Below are 20,001 nucleotides of genomic sequence, written 5' to 3'. Positions count from 1 at the left end.
AAACTGATAATGCTCAAAGAGTCGAATTTGTATCAGAAGTGGGCATATACAGGCTTTGATAGTATACCAATATGGAACTCTCATTCTTACAAGCACTACTACATAGTGCTCTCCCCTAAAAGTAAGTTACATTGAAAAACAGTATACCGATAGAAATTATGCAAATTTTACAAAAAGGATGATCACAAGAAACTTACAAATGATAACTCTCTGGCTACTTAATCTGCCTGTGATGCAGATGAAACCAAGGTCTCCATCGTTTCCAGTGTTTGTCCTTCAGCATTCACCATCTGATTTGTGCTAGCTCGGCAATCTGTGATTGCAGGTTCGCAGTGTTCGTCCAATGATATCATCGTCTACCCACTTCCACCAGTACCAGCCTGCGATGATGACTCAACATGTGGATGGAAGGATGGTAAATTAGTCGGACATCGTAGGCTACTTGCCACACCAGCTGACTGCAACCCACAATCGCTTTTTTTCAACATGGCATTAGTGTTACCCTGCTTTTGGTTGGGAAAAACACCCAACTCATTATCAATCTTTCCACCAAGGTGTAGCAGAAGACTTTTCAATCTCAAAGCCTCAGCTTCGAGAATTGCTTGACCCTGTAATTTTCTAACCAGTTGTTGGTTCAAAAGACGCAATTTCTCGACTTCCTCTTCGAGATAAGCTGTATGAGCCTTCCTTTTCTCCCCCTATACTTCCGAACTGCTGCTCTGTTTCCTGAAGGTCTTCTTGGCCTTGAACCGGGAATTTTTTTGTTGTTTGAGTCATCATCTTCTTCAGATGCCAGAACTTGGGTGTGAGTCTGATAACGTGCATGTGAAAGAGCCGCATCAGGGCCGGGAGGGGTGCTGCAAGTGCGAGTGTGGGTGCATGTTCGGGTGTTTTTTAAAAGATCATCAAGAACTGAATCTGCGACTGTCGAATCCTGAAAGATGAGAGATGAATCGGGATTTAAAGATTTAAAATTTTCTGAAAGCTCTACCTCCCAATCCATGGTTTATGTTATTACTTCAGTTGAAAACTATCTGCAGTCAAACTACTCCATATCTGCATCATCCAATTTTCAGTATTTGGAAGGGTGAGCACCACAACTCCAAAAAACAAAGTATATTTATGAAAGTATATTTATGAAAATTAAACGTAGTTTAAGTTGAATTGAGGAAAACAGCACAAAGATTTCACCACCCAAAAGTAGGAATCCGTGATTATTGATTGCAGAATTCAAGGATGTATACAAAGAAACACAACCTTGAAAACAAAATCTATTAGTTATACACAGCATCAATTGGTCCTAATCATCAAATATTACTAGAAAACAACTCGATTCTCATCATCAATAAGGAGTGGCAAGCCAAATTGAGAGTTTAAGACATAAAGAGCAGCTTTTTTGGGCAATTAAAAGAATACCCATATAAAGATTCTAAATAAATGGACAGATAAAATCACGAAGACAAGATTTTGATGTCGAAATCGTTCAATTGAACTGCTGGAGAGATTCCAAAGCTCACAAGCTTAATGCGGGGGCAATAGAATAGAACCTTTAAAAGCATAACCTTTTAGTGAAGGAATCAGAGGAAAAGCATTAAACCGATTTCTATCAGATTGGAGAAACTGAGAATTCTGCAATTATTTTGCCAGTTGCATTCAGATTCGTTTACCTTATTTTCGGGTAGATTCTCTGACCACTATGGTTTCAGACTTCAGTTTATCTACTGCCAAACCAAGGAAGCAATAAACATCTCTCAAGTCTTTTTTATATGCTTTTGTCTGTTATTAGAGTGGGTCCAAGAGAAACATAAATGTCAACCAGTTGTATAGTCTGACTAACCGTTTTTCCCCCCCTCTTTTGCCCAAACATTGAGCCACTAGTTTGAGACTATGTAAAGACAAAAACGCCTCTGATCTAATTCTCCAAGAGAATATCCTAAAACACAATCAAGATACAAGGAATTATCAAGGGCCAGCGAGCCAATCGATTGAAAAGTAGGAACTGAAGTAGTACCTGAGAGAAACTTGGGTATTGTGTAGGAACACGGACTCTAATGGAGGAATTTCATGAGTTACAGTTGTCTTCAATCTCTATGCAAGAGATGTGAGATATCTTGGGCCAGTCTTCCCCTTTCTCCCTTTGGCATTGTTCTCTCAGCAAAGGACATCTCCGGATGATGAGCTCAACAAGAGACATAGGCAGCCCTTCTTCTGGCATTGACTGGAGCTCAGGACACCCACTGATGATCAATGTTCTGAGAGATGTAAGGATTTGAAGCCCCCTCCCATCCAAGTTTTTGAGACGGGAAAGTCCAACGATGGACAGGTACGTAAGAGAAGAGGGCAGCAGCTCCTCCTCTGGAAAGGACTTCACGTTTTGACATTCACCAAAGATCCCAAAACTTGTAAGCAAAGGGAGGCCTTGCAAGTTCCACCCCATTCGGCGGGCAACTAGGTCGTTGCAATCTCCGATGTAAAGTGAAGACAAGCTAGGGGGCAAACCACCTTCCGGAAAAGACACTAGTTTTGGACAACCGGAGACTCTTAGTTCACGTAAGGATGGGAGCAGGACATGCATTCGTTCAGGCAGTGATGTTAAGTTCTGACACTCTTCAATCCAAAGATCACTCAGGTTTGGTGCAGATAGTCCTCCTTTGGGAAAAGAGACGAAATTTGGGCATCCCCGGATTTTCAAGTACGTGACAGATGCAAGAACTTTTTGTTGCCCCGCCGACACTGAAAGAAATCTGAGACTTGGGCTCCTCCCAATAGTGAGACCAGTAAGATTGGGGAAGAAATCCAATGGAAAAGACCTGAGTGAACCACAACTATCTACTATCAGCAAGTGTTCGAGGGACGTGTGGTACTGCTGCAGAGGAAACTCTAACTTCTCGCAGTTTTTGATACTCAAAAAGCTCAATGTAGTCGGAAGAAAACTCCCAGGAAATGATATCAAAGAACAATCAGAAATATCTAACCGTCGACAGGCTTGGATTTGTGTTGACATTGCCTCCAGCAGTGACTTTACAACAACCTGACATCCTTTCACTTTCAGCGAGTGCAGTGTGCGTGGCAGCTCCCGCAACACTACCATATCACATTTGATCAGCTCTAATTCACGGATAGCAGGAGCTCTTGGGAGAGGAGAAAGAAGTTGCTCGCAGTACTCAATCACAAGTTTTCTTAAAGAAGGAAGGTTCTTGGGCAAATTCCCTATTAGGCTCTGACAAGACACTATGTGAAGCTCTTGGAGATTAGGGAAACCTCTTTTGAATTCTTCTTCAACCCCGAAAGAACACCATTCTTCCCATGAAGACATCCAACTAAACTTCAATATTTCCAGCGAAGGAAAGGGCTGAGAACTCCCATAAAACTCAGGACCCACAGTCACTACTCCATCAAACCCTTCAATGGAAAGGTGTTTGAGGGAAGGCAGTTGCCCAAGGGGTGGCAAGATTAGGCAATATTCACAGTTGTAAAGGCTTACAGATACCATATTGTGGAATGAACGATCTCCTAACCAACTTGGAAATCTGGTGCCCCCATAATTATGGACCTGGAGCTTTTTCAAGTTTGTATGAGGCACAAGCTTCTCGAGTATATATCTTTCGCCCTTTGTATCATCTGTCTTTCCATAGCCCCATTCCAGGTCTAATTCCTCAAGGTATTTCTTATCCTTTAACTTGGCATCAAAGGCATCCTCAGCACTCACAACATTCTTCAACTTCTTAATGGATAGTGTTCCTCGAAGATTTGAAAGTTTCCCCAACTCTCCAATCTTTATTCCTTTCTCTTTTCCCACAATAAAAGTACTCAATGTTTGGAGACTTTCCAATTTGCTCATCTGTGCTGGCATCTCTTCTACACATGTTCCAGTCATATCTAGATGACGCAAGTTAATGAGATTGTGCATACCAGTAGGCAACTGCCTGAGACGATAACAATATGCCAACTTCAGTGTCTGTAAATTGTACAGAGTACTCACGGATTCAGACAACCTTTTGATCAAAGTACGGGAGAGGTCCAAATATCTTAGATGTGTAAGCTCGCCAATTGAATCCGGCAGCTCACTAATGCTATGATAGTTGGACAAAGATAATACCCTCAAGCACCTCAGCTTAATCAATACATCATGTTGCACCTTATTAGATAAGCAATAAAACTCATCTGGGGAATAGAGTGGTAGAAAGGTGCGTAGACATTTTGCTTTGTAGAAAATCTCAAATCTCTTGAAAAGATCTTCCAACGCCATAACATAAGACAAATGACGAGTCTTCTCTGAAATTTCTTTCGAGTTGTCATCCTCCAATCTAAAACAAAGTTCCCCAGATACAAATCTAGCCAAATCATTTATAAGGTCATGCATAACAAAGCACGAGTTCTCACCTGCTGATCGTTGAAAAAATGACCTTGATACTAATTCATGGAAGTACTCGTCTCCCACTTGTTCCAGTCTCTTGTTTCTTTTTGGTTGCTGCAAAAGATCTTCTGCCATCCATAATTGGATTAGCTGCTCCTTCTTGAATTTATAATCTTTCGGAAATATCGAACAGTAGGTAAAGCATCTCTTCAGATGTGAAGGGAGGTAGTAGTAGCTTAATCTCAAGGCTGGAAGAATGTTGCTCTGGTCATCCGACAATTCCCATATGTCACTTTTGAGTATGCTATCCCATTCATCGGCATCTACTTTAAAGCGCAAGAGACACCCAAGCGTCTTTGCTGCTAATGGTAAGCCTTGGCATCTTTTCACGATGTCTCTACCAATTCTTTCTAGGATTGGATTTGCATCAGAGTTTCCATTCGGAAATGCATATTTTGCAAATAGTAGCCAGCAGTCTTCATCTGTCAATTGATTCAGATGATGATTTGGAACAGTGCGCATAACAGAGGCAACACTTTCATTGCGTGTGGTCACAATGATTTTACTTCCTTGTGTCCCTGAGGTGAAAGCTCTCCTCAAGGCCTCCCAATTGTAATAACTCTCATTCCAAACATCATCCAAAACCAGTAAAAACTTCTTCCCTGACAGCTCCTCTTTGAGTTTAAGTTGAAGCAAATTCAGATCCTTGAAATCACAACAAACTGAAGTGACTGCCTCAAGGATTGTTTTTGTTATCCTGGAAACATCAAACTCCTCGGAGACGCAAATCCATGCTGCAAACTCGAAGTTCTCCTTCACTTTAACGTCGTTGTATACAACTTGAGCAAGGGTGGTCTTGCCTATCCCGGCCATTCCCACTATTGGAATCACACAAATATTGTTGCTATTGACATCATCCGACAGCAACAAGTTGATAATGGCCTCCCGATCTTCATCCCTTCCATACACATGAGATTCTTCCACCAGAGATGTTGTTGACATTTTCCAGGACTTCTCTCCAACACCATGTTTGAGGCCAAGGACATCCTTTTGTTTTGCAATGAACTCTAATCTGTCGAGGACCTCTTCTATCTTGGGTCTTATCTGTTGCCAGTACAAGCGAAATTAGTGTTACCAACATCTCTATATTCAAATTTGAACGATAAGAGTATTTCATATTATATGTGAATAGCAGTGAACAACTTATTATCTCCACACACTATAATTATTTTTTATTTATTTTTTCTATAACAAGTATATGGTGTATAAATAATAAGTAGAACAACTCAATTAATTTTAAAAAATAAAATAAAATAATAAATAATAAAAATTAAAAAATAATTTTAAAATATATAAATTACGATATGGGATGATGATAGTATTTTTAAAATAATAGTAAAAAGTCTAAAATATCTGACAATGGTCGAGTTTTCAAACATACCCTAATTGAGTCAACACTGTCAAAAATACAAAAGACGTCAAAGGACTGTTTTTCTCTTTCACAAAATCTTTAAAATTTCTATTAGGCGAACATGACAATTATATTTAAAGAAGATATAATTTCTAGATTGTTCAAATTTCAAACCATTGCGTACCGATAGAATGAGTCAAAGATTTTGCTGAGATATATGGTCCTAAATTCAAATTGAACAACGTACTATATATATATATATATATATATATATATAATATAATATTGTTTCCAAAAGGTCAAGAAATTCCCTGTAAAAAAGAAAAAAAATAAAGGGGTTTGGTTTTAGCAGCCATTCTGTAGCATAGGTGGCGAGCACTGAGTCAATCAATTTAGAACTTGGCGCTGTTTCAGTCTTAATTAATTAATGACTACCGTTGGTATAGCAAAAGTTAAAACTTACAATGCGGCATGTACATCATTATAAACGTTTCATTAGCTCCTATTTCATACAATTTTAGAGTCGGTAATTTCTACTCTCTTTTTTCAAGTTTTTTTTAAACAAAGTTAAGTTTATATATTATTAAAAAATATTTATTTAATTATAGAGATATATTTTTTTTAAAAGAATGTGCGAGACTTGCACAACCTTAATTAAAAGGGTGTATCTGACATTATTTATAATAATTAATTAATAATATTCATATTTAATATTAATATGATCAATAATATTTTATGAGTTTATTGTTACAAAATTAAGAAGACGAAACGGCGATTAATTATTATATTATAATATTTATAGATGAAAAAAATGATAAACAAAATCATGTAAGAAAAGCTACTTATAAATGCTAATTGTAGTACTTGCTTAACTAGATATAGTTAATATATAACAACTCGAGATCATATCTAAAACCATACGTGGAGTATTTTGTGATTGTGCTTTTCTCAGTCCTAATTAAATAATGATTCAGATAAAAAAATAAAAATAAAAAATAGAGAGTATCGCTTGAATCTAATTAAAGCTATATTCATTAGTACTCCAAGAAATTCCGAGATTTTAAAATTTTCTATTGTACATATATGTAAGAATTTGCACAAGTTGAAGAGTACTTAAAAAAGGCAAAGTCCTGGGATCAGGAAGAAAACATGAGAACAGTTGAGTTAATTAATTAGGTTTTGATTTGTTTGTTCATGAATTTATGGGGTAAAATAAATTAAAAGACGATCAGTAGTACTACTGATCGATCCAGCTTGAGTAGTACTGGAAACGTCGGACCTTTTAAATTCATTTTAGTCAATCGATATTAATCCATGCAACAGAGAGTACCAGTAGATAAAGTAAGGTACGTACCTGATTTAAGGTGCCTCCGGAATTAGCATTAGGCTGCTGGCATTTCAAAGCTTCAGTGGCGATCTCATCCCAGAGGTCCTCTGCATCATACACAGCATCTTTAAGTTCGAGTAGCCACTCTTTCACTAAGGTGTCCCTGAATTGTTTCTCCTCCGCGTCATTGATCACTGCATTGACGGACAACAACGTGATCTTCAACTTCTTCAGCAGCCTGTCGTTGAGTTTCTTTCCTTGGATGTAGCCCACAACCTGACGTGAAGTCATTCTGTGGAACAACACCTGTAGGAATGCAGACAGAACAGCTCCTCCAACCAATTCCGCAGCCATGTTAATCTAAGCTCCAAAGAAAATCAAAATGGATTGACACAGAGAGAGAGAGAGAGAGAGAGAGAGAGAGAGAGAGAGAGAGAGAGAGAGAGAGAGAGGAGAACAATATCGATCAGGTTAAGAAATGGGTTATGGTGTATCGATCTGCTAATTGCTATGTTCTTAGAAGGTAATTTATAAGTGATCAGGACAAGACTGTTGAGTCGTTGACTGACTTCTTCAACACATGACGAGGGAGCAGGAGAAGCATATTGCTGTACTGGTGGACCCACCAAGCATGATAGACTTAGGTTGATAGACTTCGGTTGCATTTTTACCGTGAGTTGAGTTGAGTTGAGTTGAATTAAGTTGAATTCTTTATAAATAATGAGTCGTGTTAGGCTGCCGTTTAGTAATGACCGCTAGACGTGCTAACTAGCACAAATTTAAATTTTTATTTTTTTATTTTCATATTTTTTTAATATATTTAAATATTTTTTTTATAAAAGAAAATATATTAATACACTAAAAGATAATTCTTTAATCAAGTAAAAAATAATTAAAAAAATATATAAATACACGAGTTGTCAAAGTGAGGAGAAAAATTCAAGCGGCATACTACCATTTTCCATGAAGAGTTGTGCTACATGAAAGCCCTACACTCTTATACACCACTTAAAAACATATAATTTTATTTTTTTATCTTTATGTTTTATATTTCAATTCAATATGAAATAGGAGGGTAAAAAAGTAAAATTATATGTTTTTAAATAGTGTGAATGGGTGTGAGGTTTATGTGTAGAATTTTTCTTTCCTTAAATAATAGTGAGTTGAGATAGTAGAGTGAGTTTTGTGAGGTCCAGTTAAGATAAGTTTAAATGTATTTTGATGTTAAGATGAATTTAGATATATTTATGGGAAGTTGAGAAAGGTTGTGGGTCCCGCGTGTAAAAAAGTGTTAAATTGAAAAAAGGTTGTGAATCTCACATGTAAAGAAGTTTTGAGTTGAGATGAATTTAGTAATTTGAGAGTTGTGTGTTTAGATGTTAGACTCAGATTAAAATTAGACTGAAATGAACTGAGTTGATCTCAGTTGAATCCATCAACCAAACGGGGCCTTAGATTACGTTTGGATAGTGAAATATTCTGAAGTATTCTGTAAATAATAGTAAAAAAAGTAATGATAGAATATTTAATAATAGTGAATAGTAATAAAAAGTAAATAAAAAAAGATAATAATAAAATAATAAATAATAGTGACGTAAATACATTGACATTTAAACTAGGCCTTAATTCATTCACAATCAAATAAGAGTTTTACAATTTATCATCTTCACACACCACACATTATATTTTTTTTTTTATTCTTCTTAAATTATTGAATTATTCTATTCATTATTTATATACAATATATTTGATAAGAAAAAAAATAAAAATAAAAAATATATAGTGTATGGAAATGATAAATAAAATATTTTTTCATGAAATAATGTAGATTAAGGCAGGCTAGCTAGCCGCCACCGCACGTGTTTTTACATTATATATATATATATATATATATATATATGTAGTAGCTATAAAATTAAAAACACCCTAATATATATTTGTGTTGACGGCATTGGAAGAATTGGAGCGCGGTTCAGTACATGACGTGACGTCGGGAAACATCACATCGAGGAAATGCAGCAAGCTGATTTAATTAGCTAAGGTGGTTGATAACCTAATTAAATACGAATTCATGGATCTAAATTTCTTCGAATCTTGTATCTGTGTCCCCAACAGATCAACCCCGTGCGTATGAAGGGTTTTTCTACGGAGTTTTGTTAATAGTCAAAGCAATAGATCATAGTTGAAGACGTGGGGAAAACTTTATTTTTTGCAGAATTTGGTGTCAATGCCAGTGGTTGATTCCATAAATTAATCTTAGTGAGTACAATTACTGTATAGTGGTTTGATTAATTCCTGATACCTTTTGACTTTGGTATAATTTTTAGGGGCTGAAAGAGTCCCCGATCCGATTTGACTGCAACAATTAATTAAAGATTAAGAAACGTCGACATTAGCTAGCTAGCTAGCTAGCTAGGCGTACTTGGCTTTTAATTAATTTGTTCGATCTAGAAGTACTAGTAGTACTGTGTGTTTGCGGGGTCACATGAGAAATTAATTAAGGTTGGGTCCTGATTATAATCATTGAGTTCAAAATTCCCTGATCCTACTTGATTATTATAAATTCATGGTTAATTTATTTAATCTTATTAATTTTATAGCTAATCATGTACAGTACGTGTATTGCATGCACAGTTTGATCATGATCTTAGTTATAAGTAGTAGCAGTACTGGCTAGTGCATGTACTTCTAATTCGACCTTGTATGTGTACGTACGTGCTAGCTCTGCTGATCATGATCAGTACTGCTAGCTCATGGAAGATTAATGAAAGTGTGCGTGCATGCGTGCATGCATGCGTGAGCACGCACACGATCGACGACTTGAAGTTTGAACGTCCATGCATGAGGGGGCAGGAAATTAAATGAGCTCGTGCTGTACGCACCGCGTGGACCCTCCATGATATATAGATCATATATAATTAGAACAATATATAAGTAGTTGTATGCAATACCTAATTATGAAATTTTAACGTGCAAGAAAACTCATGTCTTCCTTCTATTTAATTACTTACATTTTTAGCCCACCAAATTTAATTAACTTAAGTTTCAAAGTGCACTGAAAGGACAGCATTAAATATGGCATTGATGCATCATGCAGTTCCACGAGAACACAGAAGTTGGATGTATTTTAGTTTTACACGAGGTAGAAAAATGCAGTCACGTACATTAATATTGTTCATCAGAAAAAACAACACTTGGTTTATTTCCTTTTTCTAAAGTGCGGTTGAGCCTAACTCAGGCCAGCTGGCTGTTTCTATAATTAGTATCAGTGTGTGTATACAAATATATATATGAATTGGGTGGCGGATCATTTTATCCTTCAGGAAATCTAATTTTTTTTTTGTGGTGTCAATGTAGTGGTTGATGATGCTCGATACGTTTTGGACTTTGTCAAACAATTTTGCTGTGGAGCTTTGGAAAGATTCTCCCGATTTGACTCAACCAAAGCTATATAGCCAGGTATCTAGCTCTAATGGCGGACTGATCATGAGTTTTATAATATGATAACAAATTATGACTCCAAAGTACAGAGTTTCATAAGTTATAGTTTGATCAGCAACATGATGATGAGATTACAGCTTGCATGCTTAAAGATATAGACAAAATACTAATTTTTTAATATTTTGAGAGGAATATATATATGAACATTAATTTATATATAGTAAGCTCGGGTATCACACTATACAAATAAAAATCTCTTCCTTTGCTTTTTGTAAATGTAAAAGTGATTGGTTAGGATTAGGTCATTAAAATGATAAAGATTTATTCAAGTTAATTAGGAGATTGTTGAGATTTGATGAATGTAAATATTTTATTTTTATCCAAAAACATTTCATTGAATTAAGCAATTATTAGATAATTATGTCATGAGAGTGTGTATCTAAAATTTAAGGAGTTTGAAATTATTCAGTTGAATGGAAACTATATCTGATGAGAAGACTCAGTACCCTGTATCAACAGACGCGTCAGCAGACTCGTTCCCTAATAGGATTCTTACTGCACCTGAAATTCCTAACAGACTCAGTCCGTCAGCAGAATCCTGCTGCATATCAAATACTAGGTAGATTATTTAATTGAGGGATTTAGCTGAGGGTTGAATCTTTTGATTAGTTAATTTTGAGAGAGCTTGGAGATCTAAGAGAGATCCAAGAGTTTAAGTGTGAGAAAATTGTGAGAATTTTCTAGTGTTTTTCTCTTTCTCTCTTTGAGTGCATGTTTACTCCGTGTCGGAGTTGAAGTGATCGAGTTCAGCTACTGAAATTTCAAGAGGAGAGTCAAGAGTTTGAAGATCACTAGAAGTTCTGGCTGCTACTGCAGTAGAAGATAAATGAGTCATTTGTCTAGTTAAGTAAGAGAGTTAAGTTATAAATGTTTTGTAATTATGATTTATTTGTAATTGATTTTCAAATAATAAAATTAATTTTTCTGGATTTGGCTGTCCTGTAAGATTTTACATTTGAAGAATTCTTCAAAGAGTTACCATTCGTAACCAAAATTAGTGTTACACACTTTATTTATTTTATGTTATTATCTAATTATTAAATTAATTGTATGCTTGATGACTAACTAATTTATTAAGTAAATTGATAGATATTTCTATTACGATTGAGTAATTACAATTTCAAATAGAAAAATAATGAAAGTAGAAAACCGAAGCAAACACCTTTCAGTACTTTCACACAACTTTATGTGAATAAGTCTAATATATAGAAACATCGACCTGTCACGTCTATATATGAGATAGATAGATGATACAAATTTTCCTTTGGACAACACAATTTTAATTAAATACAAATTAGAGTGTTCAAACTATGTACAAGTATTTTGAAATAAAGACTAAGTCAAAGTACAGCTCATTTTCAAAAGTGGATTTTAATGAGATTTTTGAATCTATCAATTTAAGCCGAGTTAGACTAATTCTAGTCGATTTTGAATTCATCAAATCGATTCAAAACTTTATTATTTAAATTTTTTTTAACAGTTGTTTTTTTTCTTTTTTTAAATCTCTTATACAAAAAGATGATATAACTAAAGATATATTAACTTTTTGATCATTATATTCAATAAGAATTGTAGAAAATCTGAAATATAAAACACTTAGTTCTTTATTTTTTTAGTTAAAAATAAATTAGGAGATGAATAAATAATTTGTATTAAATTTGTAATTGTGTATAAAATACTACATTTTCCATATACTAATATAACTTAATTGTCTTTATTTTTTGGCATATAAGGCAAAAAAATGTCTATAATTGAGACTAATCTCAACTAATCTCAACTCATCATTACAACTTTTTCAAATTCCAATACAAAATATAATAAACAATTCAACTTTTTCAAATCTCAAAATAATAATAATATTAAAAAATAATATTCTAATAATATTTTATCATCTCAACTCAACTCAACTCAACTCAACTCACTCCAACATCCAAACACAACCTAAATATATAAATGACATATTTATTGAATTTCATTATATATGCTTGAATGTCTATATTTTTCATGATATAAATGCTTGAATTTTATTATATATTATTTTTAATATGTTTTTATCCAACATTAAAATAATCTACTCGAAGTTATCCGGCTCCGATTCATCGAGTCACCCGATTCCGAACCTAATTCGGATTTTTGCAACCTTGGTTGGCAGAGAAAACATGCACTCCGTAATCCAAACTGACTTGCGTGGAACTAGATGTTTTTAGAAGCGGAAGAAGCTTTCAAGCAACGGAATCTCTCTCAAGACTCTCGCGCTCTCTAGATTTGTCAGAATCTCCTATATACCAGGAGAACTCTGAGATTTCACTGAATATAGGACTCTAATGCCACTTCTCTCTTCAAATTGAAGGTAGCATATAAAATCTTCGTTTTTCTTTTCTTCATGATGGGTCTGCCTGACTTGTTCATTAGAGTTAGTAATTGGGGTTTTTATTTAAATTTGATCTTTTAAGCAGTAAACGCAGAAGCCCTTCTGTGTGTAGTGCAAGTTCAGTTTGCTTAGAGTTATTTCTGTTTAGTTTTTGTTTATTATTATGGTAAAGTGATGTTGGGTCTGTTTGGGTGGTCCTTACAGGTAGAGTTTCTTGGCTATGGAAATTCTCTCATTCTATTATGCACCATGCTCTTATGTTGAAAATTTAAGAAAGGAATCGGTTCTGAAAAGCTCAAATTCACATCAGTCAAACCCCAACTTTAGAAAACTTAGACTTTGGTGCACTAAAATTGATTCCAGATGTGGATCTTTGAATCTTTGCAATTTAGATCAGTCTGTCTTAAAGAAACTCAGTCGCTCGGGCAGTTTAAGATTACGGAATACCCGTCAAGGTCTTAAAAATGTTGAATCAAAAGTCTTGAATGGAAGCTACAATGGTTATGTGATTGGTGGGGAAATGGATGCTAGAGATATTTCAGAACGGGGGGAATCAGCGAGCAAAGTTGTAATTCCAGACTTGCCAGATGAATCCAATGGTGAATCTGGTGCTCCACTCAGCAGTTGTTTTTGGGAATGGAAGCCCAAACTCAATGTACATTATGAGAAAGCAGGGTGTGAAAATTTGAGTTCCCCGCCAGTGCTCTTTCTTCCTGGTTTTGGTGTTGGTTCTTTTCATTACGAGAAACAGCTGAAGGATTTAGGACGTGATTTTAGAGTTTGGGCAATCGATTTTCTTGGGCAAGGCAAGTCGTTGCCTCTGGAAGATCCTACTACTCGTTCTAATGAAGGAGATACACCAGAGAGGAAAGATTATGCCTGGGGGTTTGAGGGTGAAACTAAACCATGGGCAAGTGATCTTGTTTATTCTATTGACTTATGGCAGGATCAAGTTCGATATTTTATTGAACAGGTAGCTTCAATTTTGCTTTTCTTCCATTCTGCAATGGTAATGCATGGTAATTATTTGGATGTACTCCTTTTAATTGCACACTCCTATCTATTATATTTTGCTTATACACTTAAGTTGGCATGCATTATGTGTTGGGACCACTTGAAGGGATTTCTACTTAATGAGTTTCCTTGCTCCAAGTTTCCTTCCTATCTCTTTACTTCTTGATGTTGTACTAAATAGGCAGTAAACACCGTTTAATTGGAGCAATTAAGTTTGTTTGATGTTCATTCTGTTTCCAATGCATCTGGCCTAAAGTATACCTTCGGTTCATGACAGAGTTCATATAAACTAAAGTTGTTGGTTTAGTTCACCATGATTATCCCCTGAAATAGTATATATAATTCACGTTCTCAACCTAGTGAATTGGCATGGTTCATTTTATGGATTGTAGAGCTTTGTAGAAGCAAAAAATGATAGTTTGTGGACTTGTCATACCCATTATTGTTGCCAACTAGAATCTTTGAAATCTCGCTTTTTATGTAGTTTTAGTATTAGGTGGTCCCATGTTGATCAATGGGAAATTATTGGCACATTTTGATATGTTATTTATGTATTCATGCCACAGTAAATCAGAGGTTCTTACTTATCAAGAAAAGGTAAAGCAGAGGTTCTTAACATAGGTACCCTTTGGTCCTACAATAAATGAAAGTTTACAAGTGACACTCATTTTTATGCCCTTAGACGAACCTACAAAGGTGGATTCAAATTTGAAAAGGAAAAAAAGCTGTTCTAATTTAATGGATTTATGAGAAGTTAAAGGGACAATGTTTCATTTTTGTTAACTTTATGAAACATATGGGAAGTTAAATGGTGCTATCTTCATTTTTGCTCTTAATGCAACAGATATATTATCCTTGGACATTGGGTTCTTCTTCAGAATTTGTTCTTTAGGCTGAATCTCATTAGTAGATGTAAAGATACAGAAATTGATTAATTACTTTTCTTAGTAATTTGCTAATATCTATATTGTTTTTGTGAATGCAGTGAACTGTTTTAAATGTTTCGTACTGCATTGAGACCGGACATCCTGTACGATCTATCAATGACCTATTTCATTATTATCATCTTTTGATAGCCATACAGGAGTCTGGTTAGGAGCGGAAGCTTCTTTCTATTTCAGCTAAAGCAGCTTTAGGATCTTTGATATGTTGGCAACTTGGTCTGCTAAGTTTCAATAATAGGTTCGAGTTAGTTAGTTTATAACCAAGGAGATTAAATCGATGATTTTTTTCAGGTTATTGGTGAACCAGTCTATGTCGTTGGGAACTCACTAGGAGGGTTTGTGGCTCTATACTTTGCGGCATGCAATCCTCATTTGGTGAAAGGTGTTACGTTGCTTAATGCAACTCCTTTTTGGGGATTTCTTCCTAACCCCATAAGATCTCCTAGACTAGCAAAATTATTTCCATGGGCTGGAACATTTCCTCTGCCTACCAGTGTGAGAAAGCTCACAGAATTCATGTAAGTTTAAGAGGTCAATTAGATTAGATCGTGTGTTTTTGGAAGATGTTCCATATTTCGAAGTCCCTCTGTAAACAAGTGTTGCATCTTAAACCAATGGGAATGGCTTCTCCTTATCAAAAAAAGAAAAATAAAATTCTTGACAAAAGTTGGATGTTTAAAGATAGTTTTGAGATTGAGCTGTTAGGACGTTCTTGACGTGGTTTGGTCCTTTACTTGGGTTTTACGAGAATAAGCTGCTTCAATTACTTTCTCTTGGGGAATAGCATTCAAATTATATTATCTAATTTCAGCTGGCAAAAAATTAGTGATCCTGGAAGTATTGCAGAGATACTTAAGCAAGTTTATGCAGACCATTCAACCAAGGTTGACAAGGTGTTTTCTCATATACTTGAGACGGCACGGCATCCAGCTGCTGCTGCATCATTTGCCTCAATTATGTTTGCTCCTCGGGGACAGTTATCTTTTAGGGAAGCTTTAACTAGGTGAATAGTGCACACATTCAAACTGCTACAAATTTTTCTTATGCCTTTTTTCCTTTCTTTTGGTCCAAGTTAAGGATTCCAATTCATCTTTATTTGTAGATGTCAAATGAACAACGTACCAATGTGCCTCTTGTATGGAAAAGAAGACCCCTGGGTGAAACCTGTTTGGGGCCTACAGGTGAAACGACAGGTGCCTGAAGCTCCATATTATGAGATCAGCCCAGCTGGTCACTGCCCTCATGATGAAGTTCCTGAGGTAAATAGCTTGTTGCTGATTAGTTAAGTATTTTCTTTCATTTTCTGTTGCAACATGCATTTGTGGAAAAACTTCGATAACTATGACTATGAGCCACTTGCATAACTTTTATAATCAAATGAAGCAGCTTGCATCAAAAGGCTGTGATGATATTTGCTTCAAGTGTAGGACATAGCTACACGTTCAGCTTAACCTGCATCTGCATGTGAGTGAAACAGGAAAGTCTGAGTTTGACCAGTTCTCGTGGAAAGATCAAAACTTACAGGGTAAAAACTGATTAGATTAGCAATCAAAATGAAGGTTTCAATTGGGTTTAACTTCCTTCAAAGGCCGTAATATGTTGATATTGTCCTTTTTTCTTTTATGGATGCTTAAAGTGGTAACTGTTGTTGTGAGGTTGTGAATTATTTATTACGAGGATGGATCAGAAACATAGAGACCCAGGGTTCAGTTGCATTACCTCTGCTTGAGGATGGAGAAAGTATCCAGAACAGCATAGCCAGGGAGTTGGAATTTGTGAGAGATGGATCCAGAAAAGCAGTGAGGGTGCATTACTTTGGATCCAGGTTCTCAGTCTGGAACAGAATAAGATCTTATATGAGTTCCCACTCTGCAGGGAAGTCTGATATCAAATCTTGACACTTGACACTGCCACCCACCAACTTTGCCATGCTGAATATAAAGATGGAAATGTAGCATATTAATTTTCGTATATTGTTTTATTAAATTTATATAATTCCATTTTCTTTGCACCTCAAAACTTCTTTCCCCCAAAAAGCCTAGATATTGCCAATTGCGTGTCTCGCGTGTTGTGATTGTTCTCAAGGTATTCTTCGGTAATATAATATGATAGTTTTTAAAATGAGAGAAGATATTTAAAATTGTGAATTATGCAATCATCACGTAATTATTTTAAAAAACGTGAATAAAATATAGAATCTACATAAAAAAAAATTAATTTTTTAATAATAAATTTTATTTTTTTTAAAATGATTATACGATATTTATGCACTAAAATATATCAAATGCACCAATATCGATCTATATATATTATTGAAAAAAATAATTGTAATGATACTAACCATACAAGCCAAGTTCCAACTAGTACAAGTGTGGACACTCACTGTCCATATAAATATAAACAAATCTGATTGGTTTGGACGGTGAAATGTGAATTTTTAATTTTTGATAAAAATTTAAAATAGTATTTATTAATATTATTATTATTTTAAGATTTAAAAAAATTATAATAATAAAATGAGAAGAATTATCATATTTTATGTTTGATCCCACTTGCCAAACCTACGGTAGGCAGAGAGATTCGCGTTTGTAAACTTTTTTAATACAACCGACAAGTCTAGCATTCTGTAGCTGCTTGATCTTCACGAACTTCTTTCTCTGGTACTATTTTTTCTTTTCTTATCTTATCAACCTACGCTGCTGATGCATATCCCTCGGAATAACCTACCTGTATTTAATTATCTTAATACGGATTGTATTAGTAAAATTATATATTTTTTTTAATGATTAAAACTGTTAAAAAAATAGTTAAAATAAAATGATAAAAAAATAAAAAATATAACATTAGTGGTAAAAGAGGAATAAACCGGAAGGATATCATTACCCTTCCTGCTAAATGTAAAGCGAAGCGTGATATTACACAGAGACTACTTTCACCTTGAATTCATTTTTGGAAACTTGGAGGTCGATCGGATTCTGCTAGTGACGTTGTTCACGAATTCGCCCAATGCAGCATATTCTCGAAATGCCCTCTCATCAGCCTTAAACCGGAGGAACTGTGGAAAGAACAGCCAAAAGCTGGTGACTATCACGAATCCAATTGTCAGGGGCCCCGAGATCAGCCGAGGCATCCGCCACCTGCCTGAGAAACATGTCTTCAAGAGAATCTCGACTGTCAAACAACAACCATGGAGGATGAAGAACAAGGTGATCTCCCACGTTGGCCTCAAGCGCCCTAGGTAGTAAAACACGAGCTCGTGCATGAGCCCTGACACCACGAATGTGGCGAATACGGCCAGACTATGGGTCAAGTTCTTGTGCCCAATGACACGGGTGGCGGCATGGCGGATGGGATCGTATACAGTGATGCGTAGGATGTTGGTGACCATGAGGTTCCACCTCCTGCCCCAGAAGTCTTGCAGTGAGGAGGTGAGGTATGGCCGATTGAACTGTGGCTCTAGCTCCACTCCTAGTAGTGCTCGAGCCAGGGCTGCAATCATGGCTAGGATGACTTCAAGGAAAAGGTATATGTGCAAGCAATATAGAAGCAATATGACCTTTGGATGGATATGCTCACTATAGTCATAGACACGTATCAGAAGGGCCAAAAGCAAGCCCATTACTGCATACCCTACAGGGAATCTATGGCCAGCTCTTGACTTATTGGAAATGGGCTGTTCTTTGTTGTGGCCATTTAGATGTGACATTAATGCTGGTGAAGGATTTGTTTTGTTTGGGTTACTGTTTGTGGGTTTCTCCCTTAATGGTTTTGAAGGTATGTTTTGTTGGATGGGAAAGCAGCCCACAGCCACAAAGCGTCCCAGAGGAATGGAGTCGTCAGAACAAAGGGGACCTTTACCAAAAGCAAACAGTAAGAGCTTGAAATTGGCAAGCCAGCCAATGAAAAATGCAGTTGTGCCTCCAAGATGAATGGAATGGAGATTGAGGGGAAGGAAGATGAAGAAGCAGACGATTGGAAGTACACAAAGGAGTCTTGTAGGACCTTTGGAGACTACTTTACTAATAGCATAGCAGTAGGAAAGGCTTACGAAGACTGAGAACCATACCTTTATGAAGTTGTTTATTTCGCCCTCCATTTTTTCTTTTCGATCTTTCTTTGCGTTTGCCTTTTGATCTCTGCACTTTGGAGGCGAAAATCTGATTCTGTGATCTAGTGAGAGCAGGATTTCCTATATTACATAAAGTGATTTCAACGTACAGAAATAATTGCATTAGCTTTTTAATACGTGGGTTGTATTATGGGTTAAATACAAAACTAAGCATTTCAAAATACCGATCGAGGTAGCCACGCGGTTACAAAATAATTTAAAAATAAAAAAATTATCGACAAAAACAAAGACTCGATTAAAGAAAGCAATTAAAAATTTTAAAACAAAAGAAGACGGACCTTCGTTGACAGAAGGAATAAGATTCAACCTGCCTAGCTAGATGCTAACTCGAGTTAGTAAAGACTAATAATATGTACAACTATTTTTACAATCTTTTATCTAATTATGTTTTAAAATGAGGATGTTTATATAAAATAATGTTATTTTTATAAGTTATTTTATAAAAATATCTCTCATTTAAAAAATAGTTATAAAAAATAGTTATTTTATACTAGTTTTCCTCTAAGCACAAGCAACCCCATTTGAATAAAATGGGGTAATGGTGGCAGAATTGGTGGATCGCTGAGTTGAAAAAAGATTAAGCAACTTGCCATGCATTCCTCCAACCTCGTGAACTATTATTAGATTATTTAAAAAATACAGAGAGAAAAAGAAACTTTTTTTTTTTATTTTAGAATATTAAATTTATAGATGACCTAGCTACTAATTAAAGTTTAATTTTAGAACTTGTGGCTGTGGAATATCTGTTAACGTTGTCCCTCTAATGGGAGGTGATGCACATGAGGGCCATGTGTTTCTTTGTCCAATTGGAAGGTAGAAGGTAGACCGATGCCTTGCAGAAAATAAACCTCGCCATTAACAAGAAAAAGAACTAAGGGACAAAAAGATGGGGTTACGAGGACATTCACATGCCACTAATCTAAACGAATCTTGTTATATTATTCAAA

General features: G+C 35.6%; 4 protein-coding genes and 1 pseudogene across 8 annotated transcripts; 1 reads left to right on the top strand and 4 right to left on the bottom strand.

Moving 5' to 3' along the window:
- Window positions 1-1,658, bottom strand: LOC109010578 (annotated as a pseudogene).
- On the bottom strand, window positions 1-4,289 carry LOC118344461 (putative disease resistance protein At3g14460). Of its 2 annotated transcripts, none has more exons than XM_035685000.1 (2): window positions 2,012-4,289; window positions 1-1,056 (listed from the first exon to the last, which is right to left on the bottom strand). In XM_035685000.1, the coding sequence occupies exon 1, from the start codon at window positions 4,247-4,249 to the stop codon at window positions 2,063-2,065; it is 2,187 nt and encodes a 728-aa protein (XP_035540893.1). In that variant the 5' UTR covers window positions 4,250-4,289; the 3' UTR covers window positions 1-1,056; window positions 2,012-2,062. The 2 variants fall into 2 exon arrangements, with proteins under 2 accessions (XP_035540893.1, XP_035540894.1); XM_035685001.1 differs by having other exon boundaries at window positions 1-934.
- Window positions 4,290-4,295: 6 nt separating this feature from the next.
- On the bottom strand, window positions 4,296-7,465 carry LOC109010577 (putative disease resistance RPP13-like protein 1). The gene is made up of 3 exons (XM_035685340.1): window positions 7,123-7,465; window positions 4,367-5,461; window positions 4,296-4,307 (listed from the first exon to the last, which is right to left on the bottom strand). Exons 1-3 carry the CDS (start codon window positions 7,447-7,449, stop codon window positions 4,296-4,298), a joined length of 1,434 nt encoding a protein of 477 aa, XP_035541233.1. The 5' UTR covers window positions 7,450-7,465.
- Window positions 7,466-12,671: 5,206 nt separating this feature from the next.
- Window positions 12,672-16,944, top strand: LOC109018876 (pheophytinase, chloroplastic-like). 4 transcript variants are annotated; one of them, XR_004798326.1, is made up of 7 exons: window positions 12,672-12,946; window positions 13,172-13,940; window positions 15,217-15,443; window positions 15,737-15,928; window positions 16,028-16,184; window positions 16,312-16,450; window positions 16,581-16,685. XR_004798326.1 is itself a non-coding variant. In XM_035685432.1 (6 exons), the coding sequence occupies exons 2-6, from the start codon at window positions 13,188-13,190 to the stop codon at window positions 16,652-16,654; spliced, it is 1,371 nt and encodes a 456-aa protein (XP_035541325.1). In that variant the 5' UTR covers window positions 12,672-12,946; window positions 13,172-13,187; the 3' UTR covers window positions 16,655-16,762. The 4 variants fall into 4 exon arrangements, 3 of the variants coding, with proteins under 3 accessions (XP_035541325.1, XP_035541323.1, XP_018856612.1); XM_035685432.1 differs by lacking the exon at window positions 16,312-16,450 and having other exon boundaries at window positions 16,613-16,762; XM_035685430.1 differs by having other exon boundaries at window positions 16,312-16,694.
- An 844-nt stretch (window positions 16,945-17,788) lies between these two features.
- On the bottom strand, window positions 17,789-19,110 carry LOC108982771 (acyl-CoA--sterol O-acyltransferase 1-like). Its single transcript, XM_035685460.1, has 2 exons — window positions 18,992-19,110; window positions 17,789-18,777 (listed from the first exon to the last, which is right to left on the bottom strand). The coding sequence occupies exon 2, from the start codon at window positions 18,629-18,631 to the stop codon at window positions 17,858-17,860; it is 774 nt and encodes a 257-aa protein (XP_035541353.1). The 5' UTR covers window positions 18,632-18,777; window positions 18,992-19,110; the 3' UTR covers window positions 17,789-17,857.
- Between the last annotated feature and the right edge of the window lie 891 nt (window positions 19,111-20,001).

The sequence above is a fragment of the Juglans regia genome, chromosome 14 (genome assembly GCF_001411555.2).
Source record: "Juglans regia cultivar Chandler chromosome 14, Walnut 2.0, whole genome shotgun sequence".
In the NCBI taxonomy this organism is placed as follows: Eukaryota; Viridiplantae; Streptophyta; class Magnoliopsida; order Fagales; family Juglandaceae; genus Juglans; species Juglans regia.
This window is presented reverse-complemented; position numbering and strand designations above follow the sequence as displayed.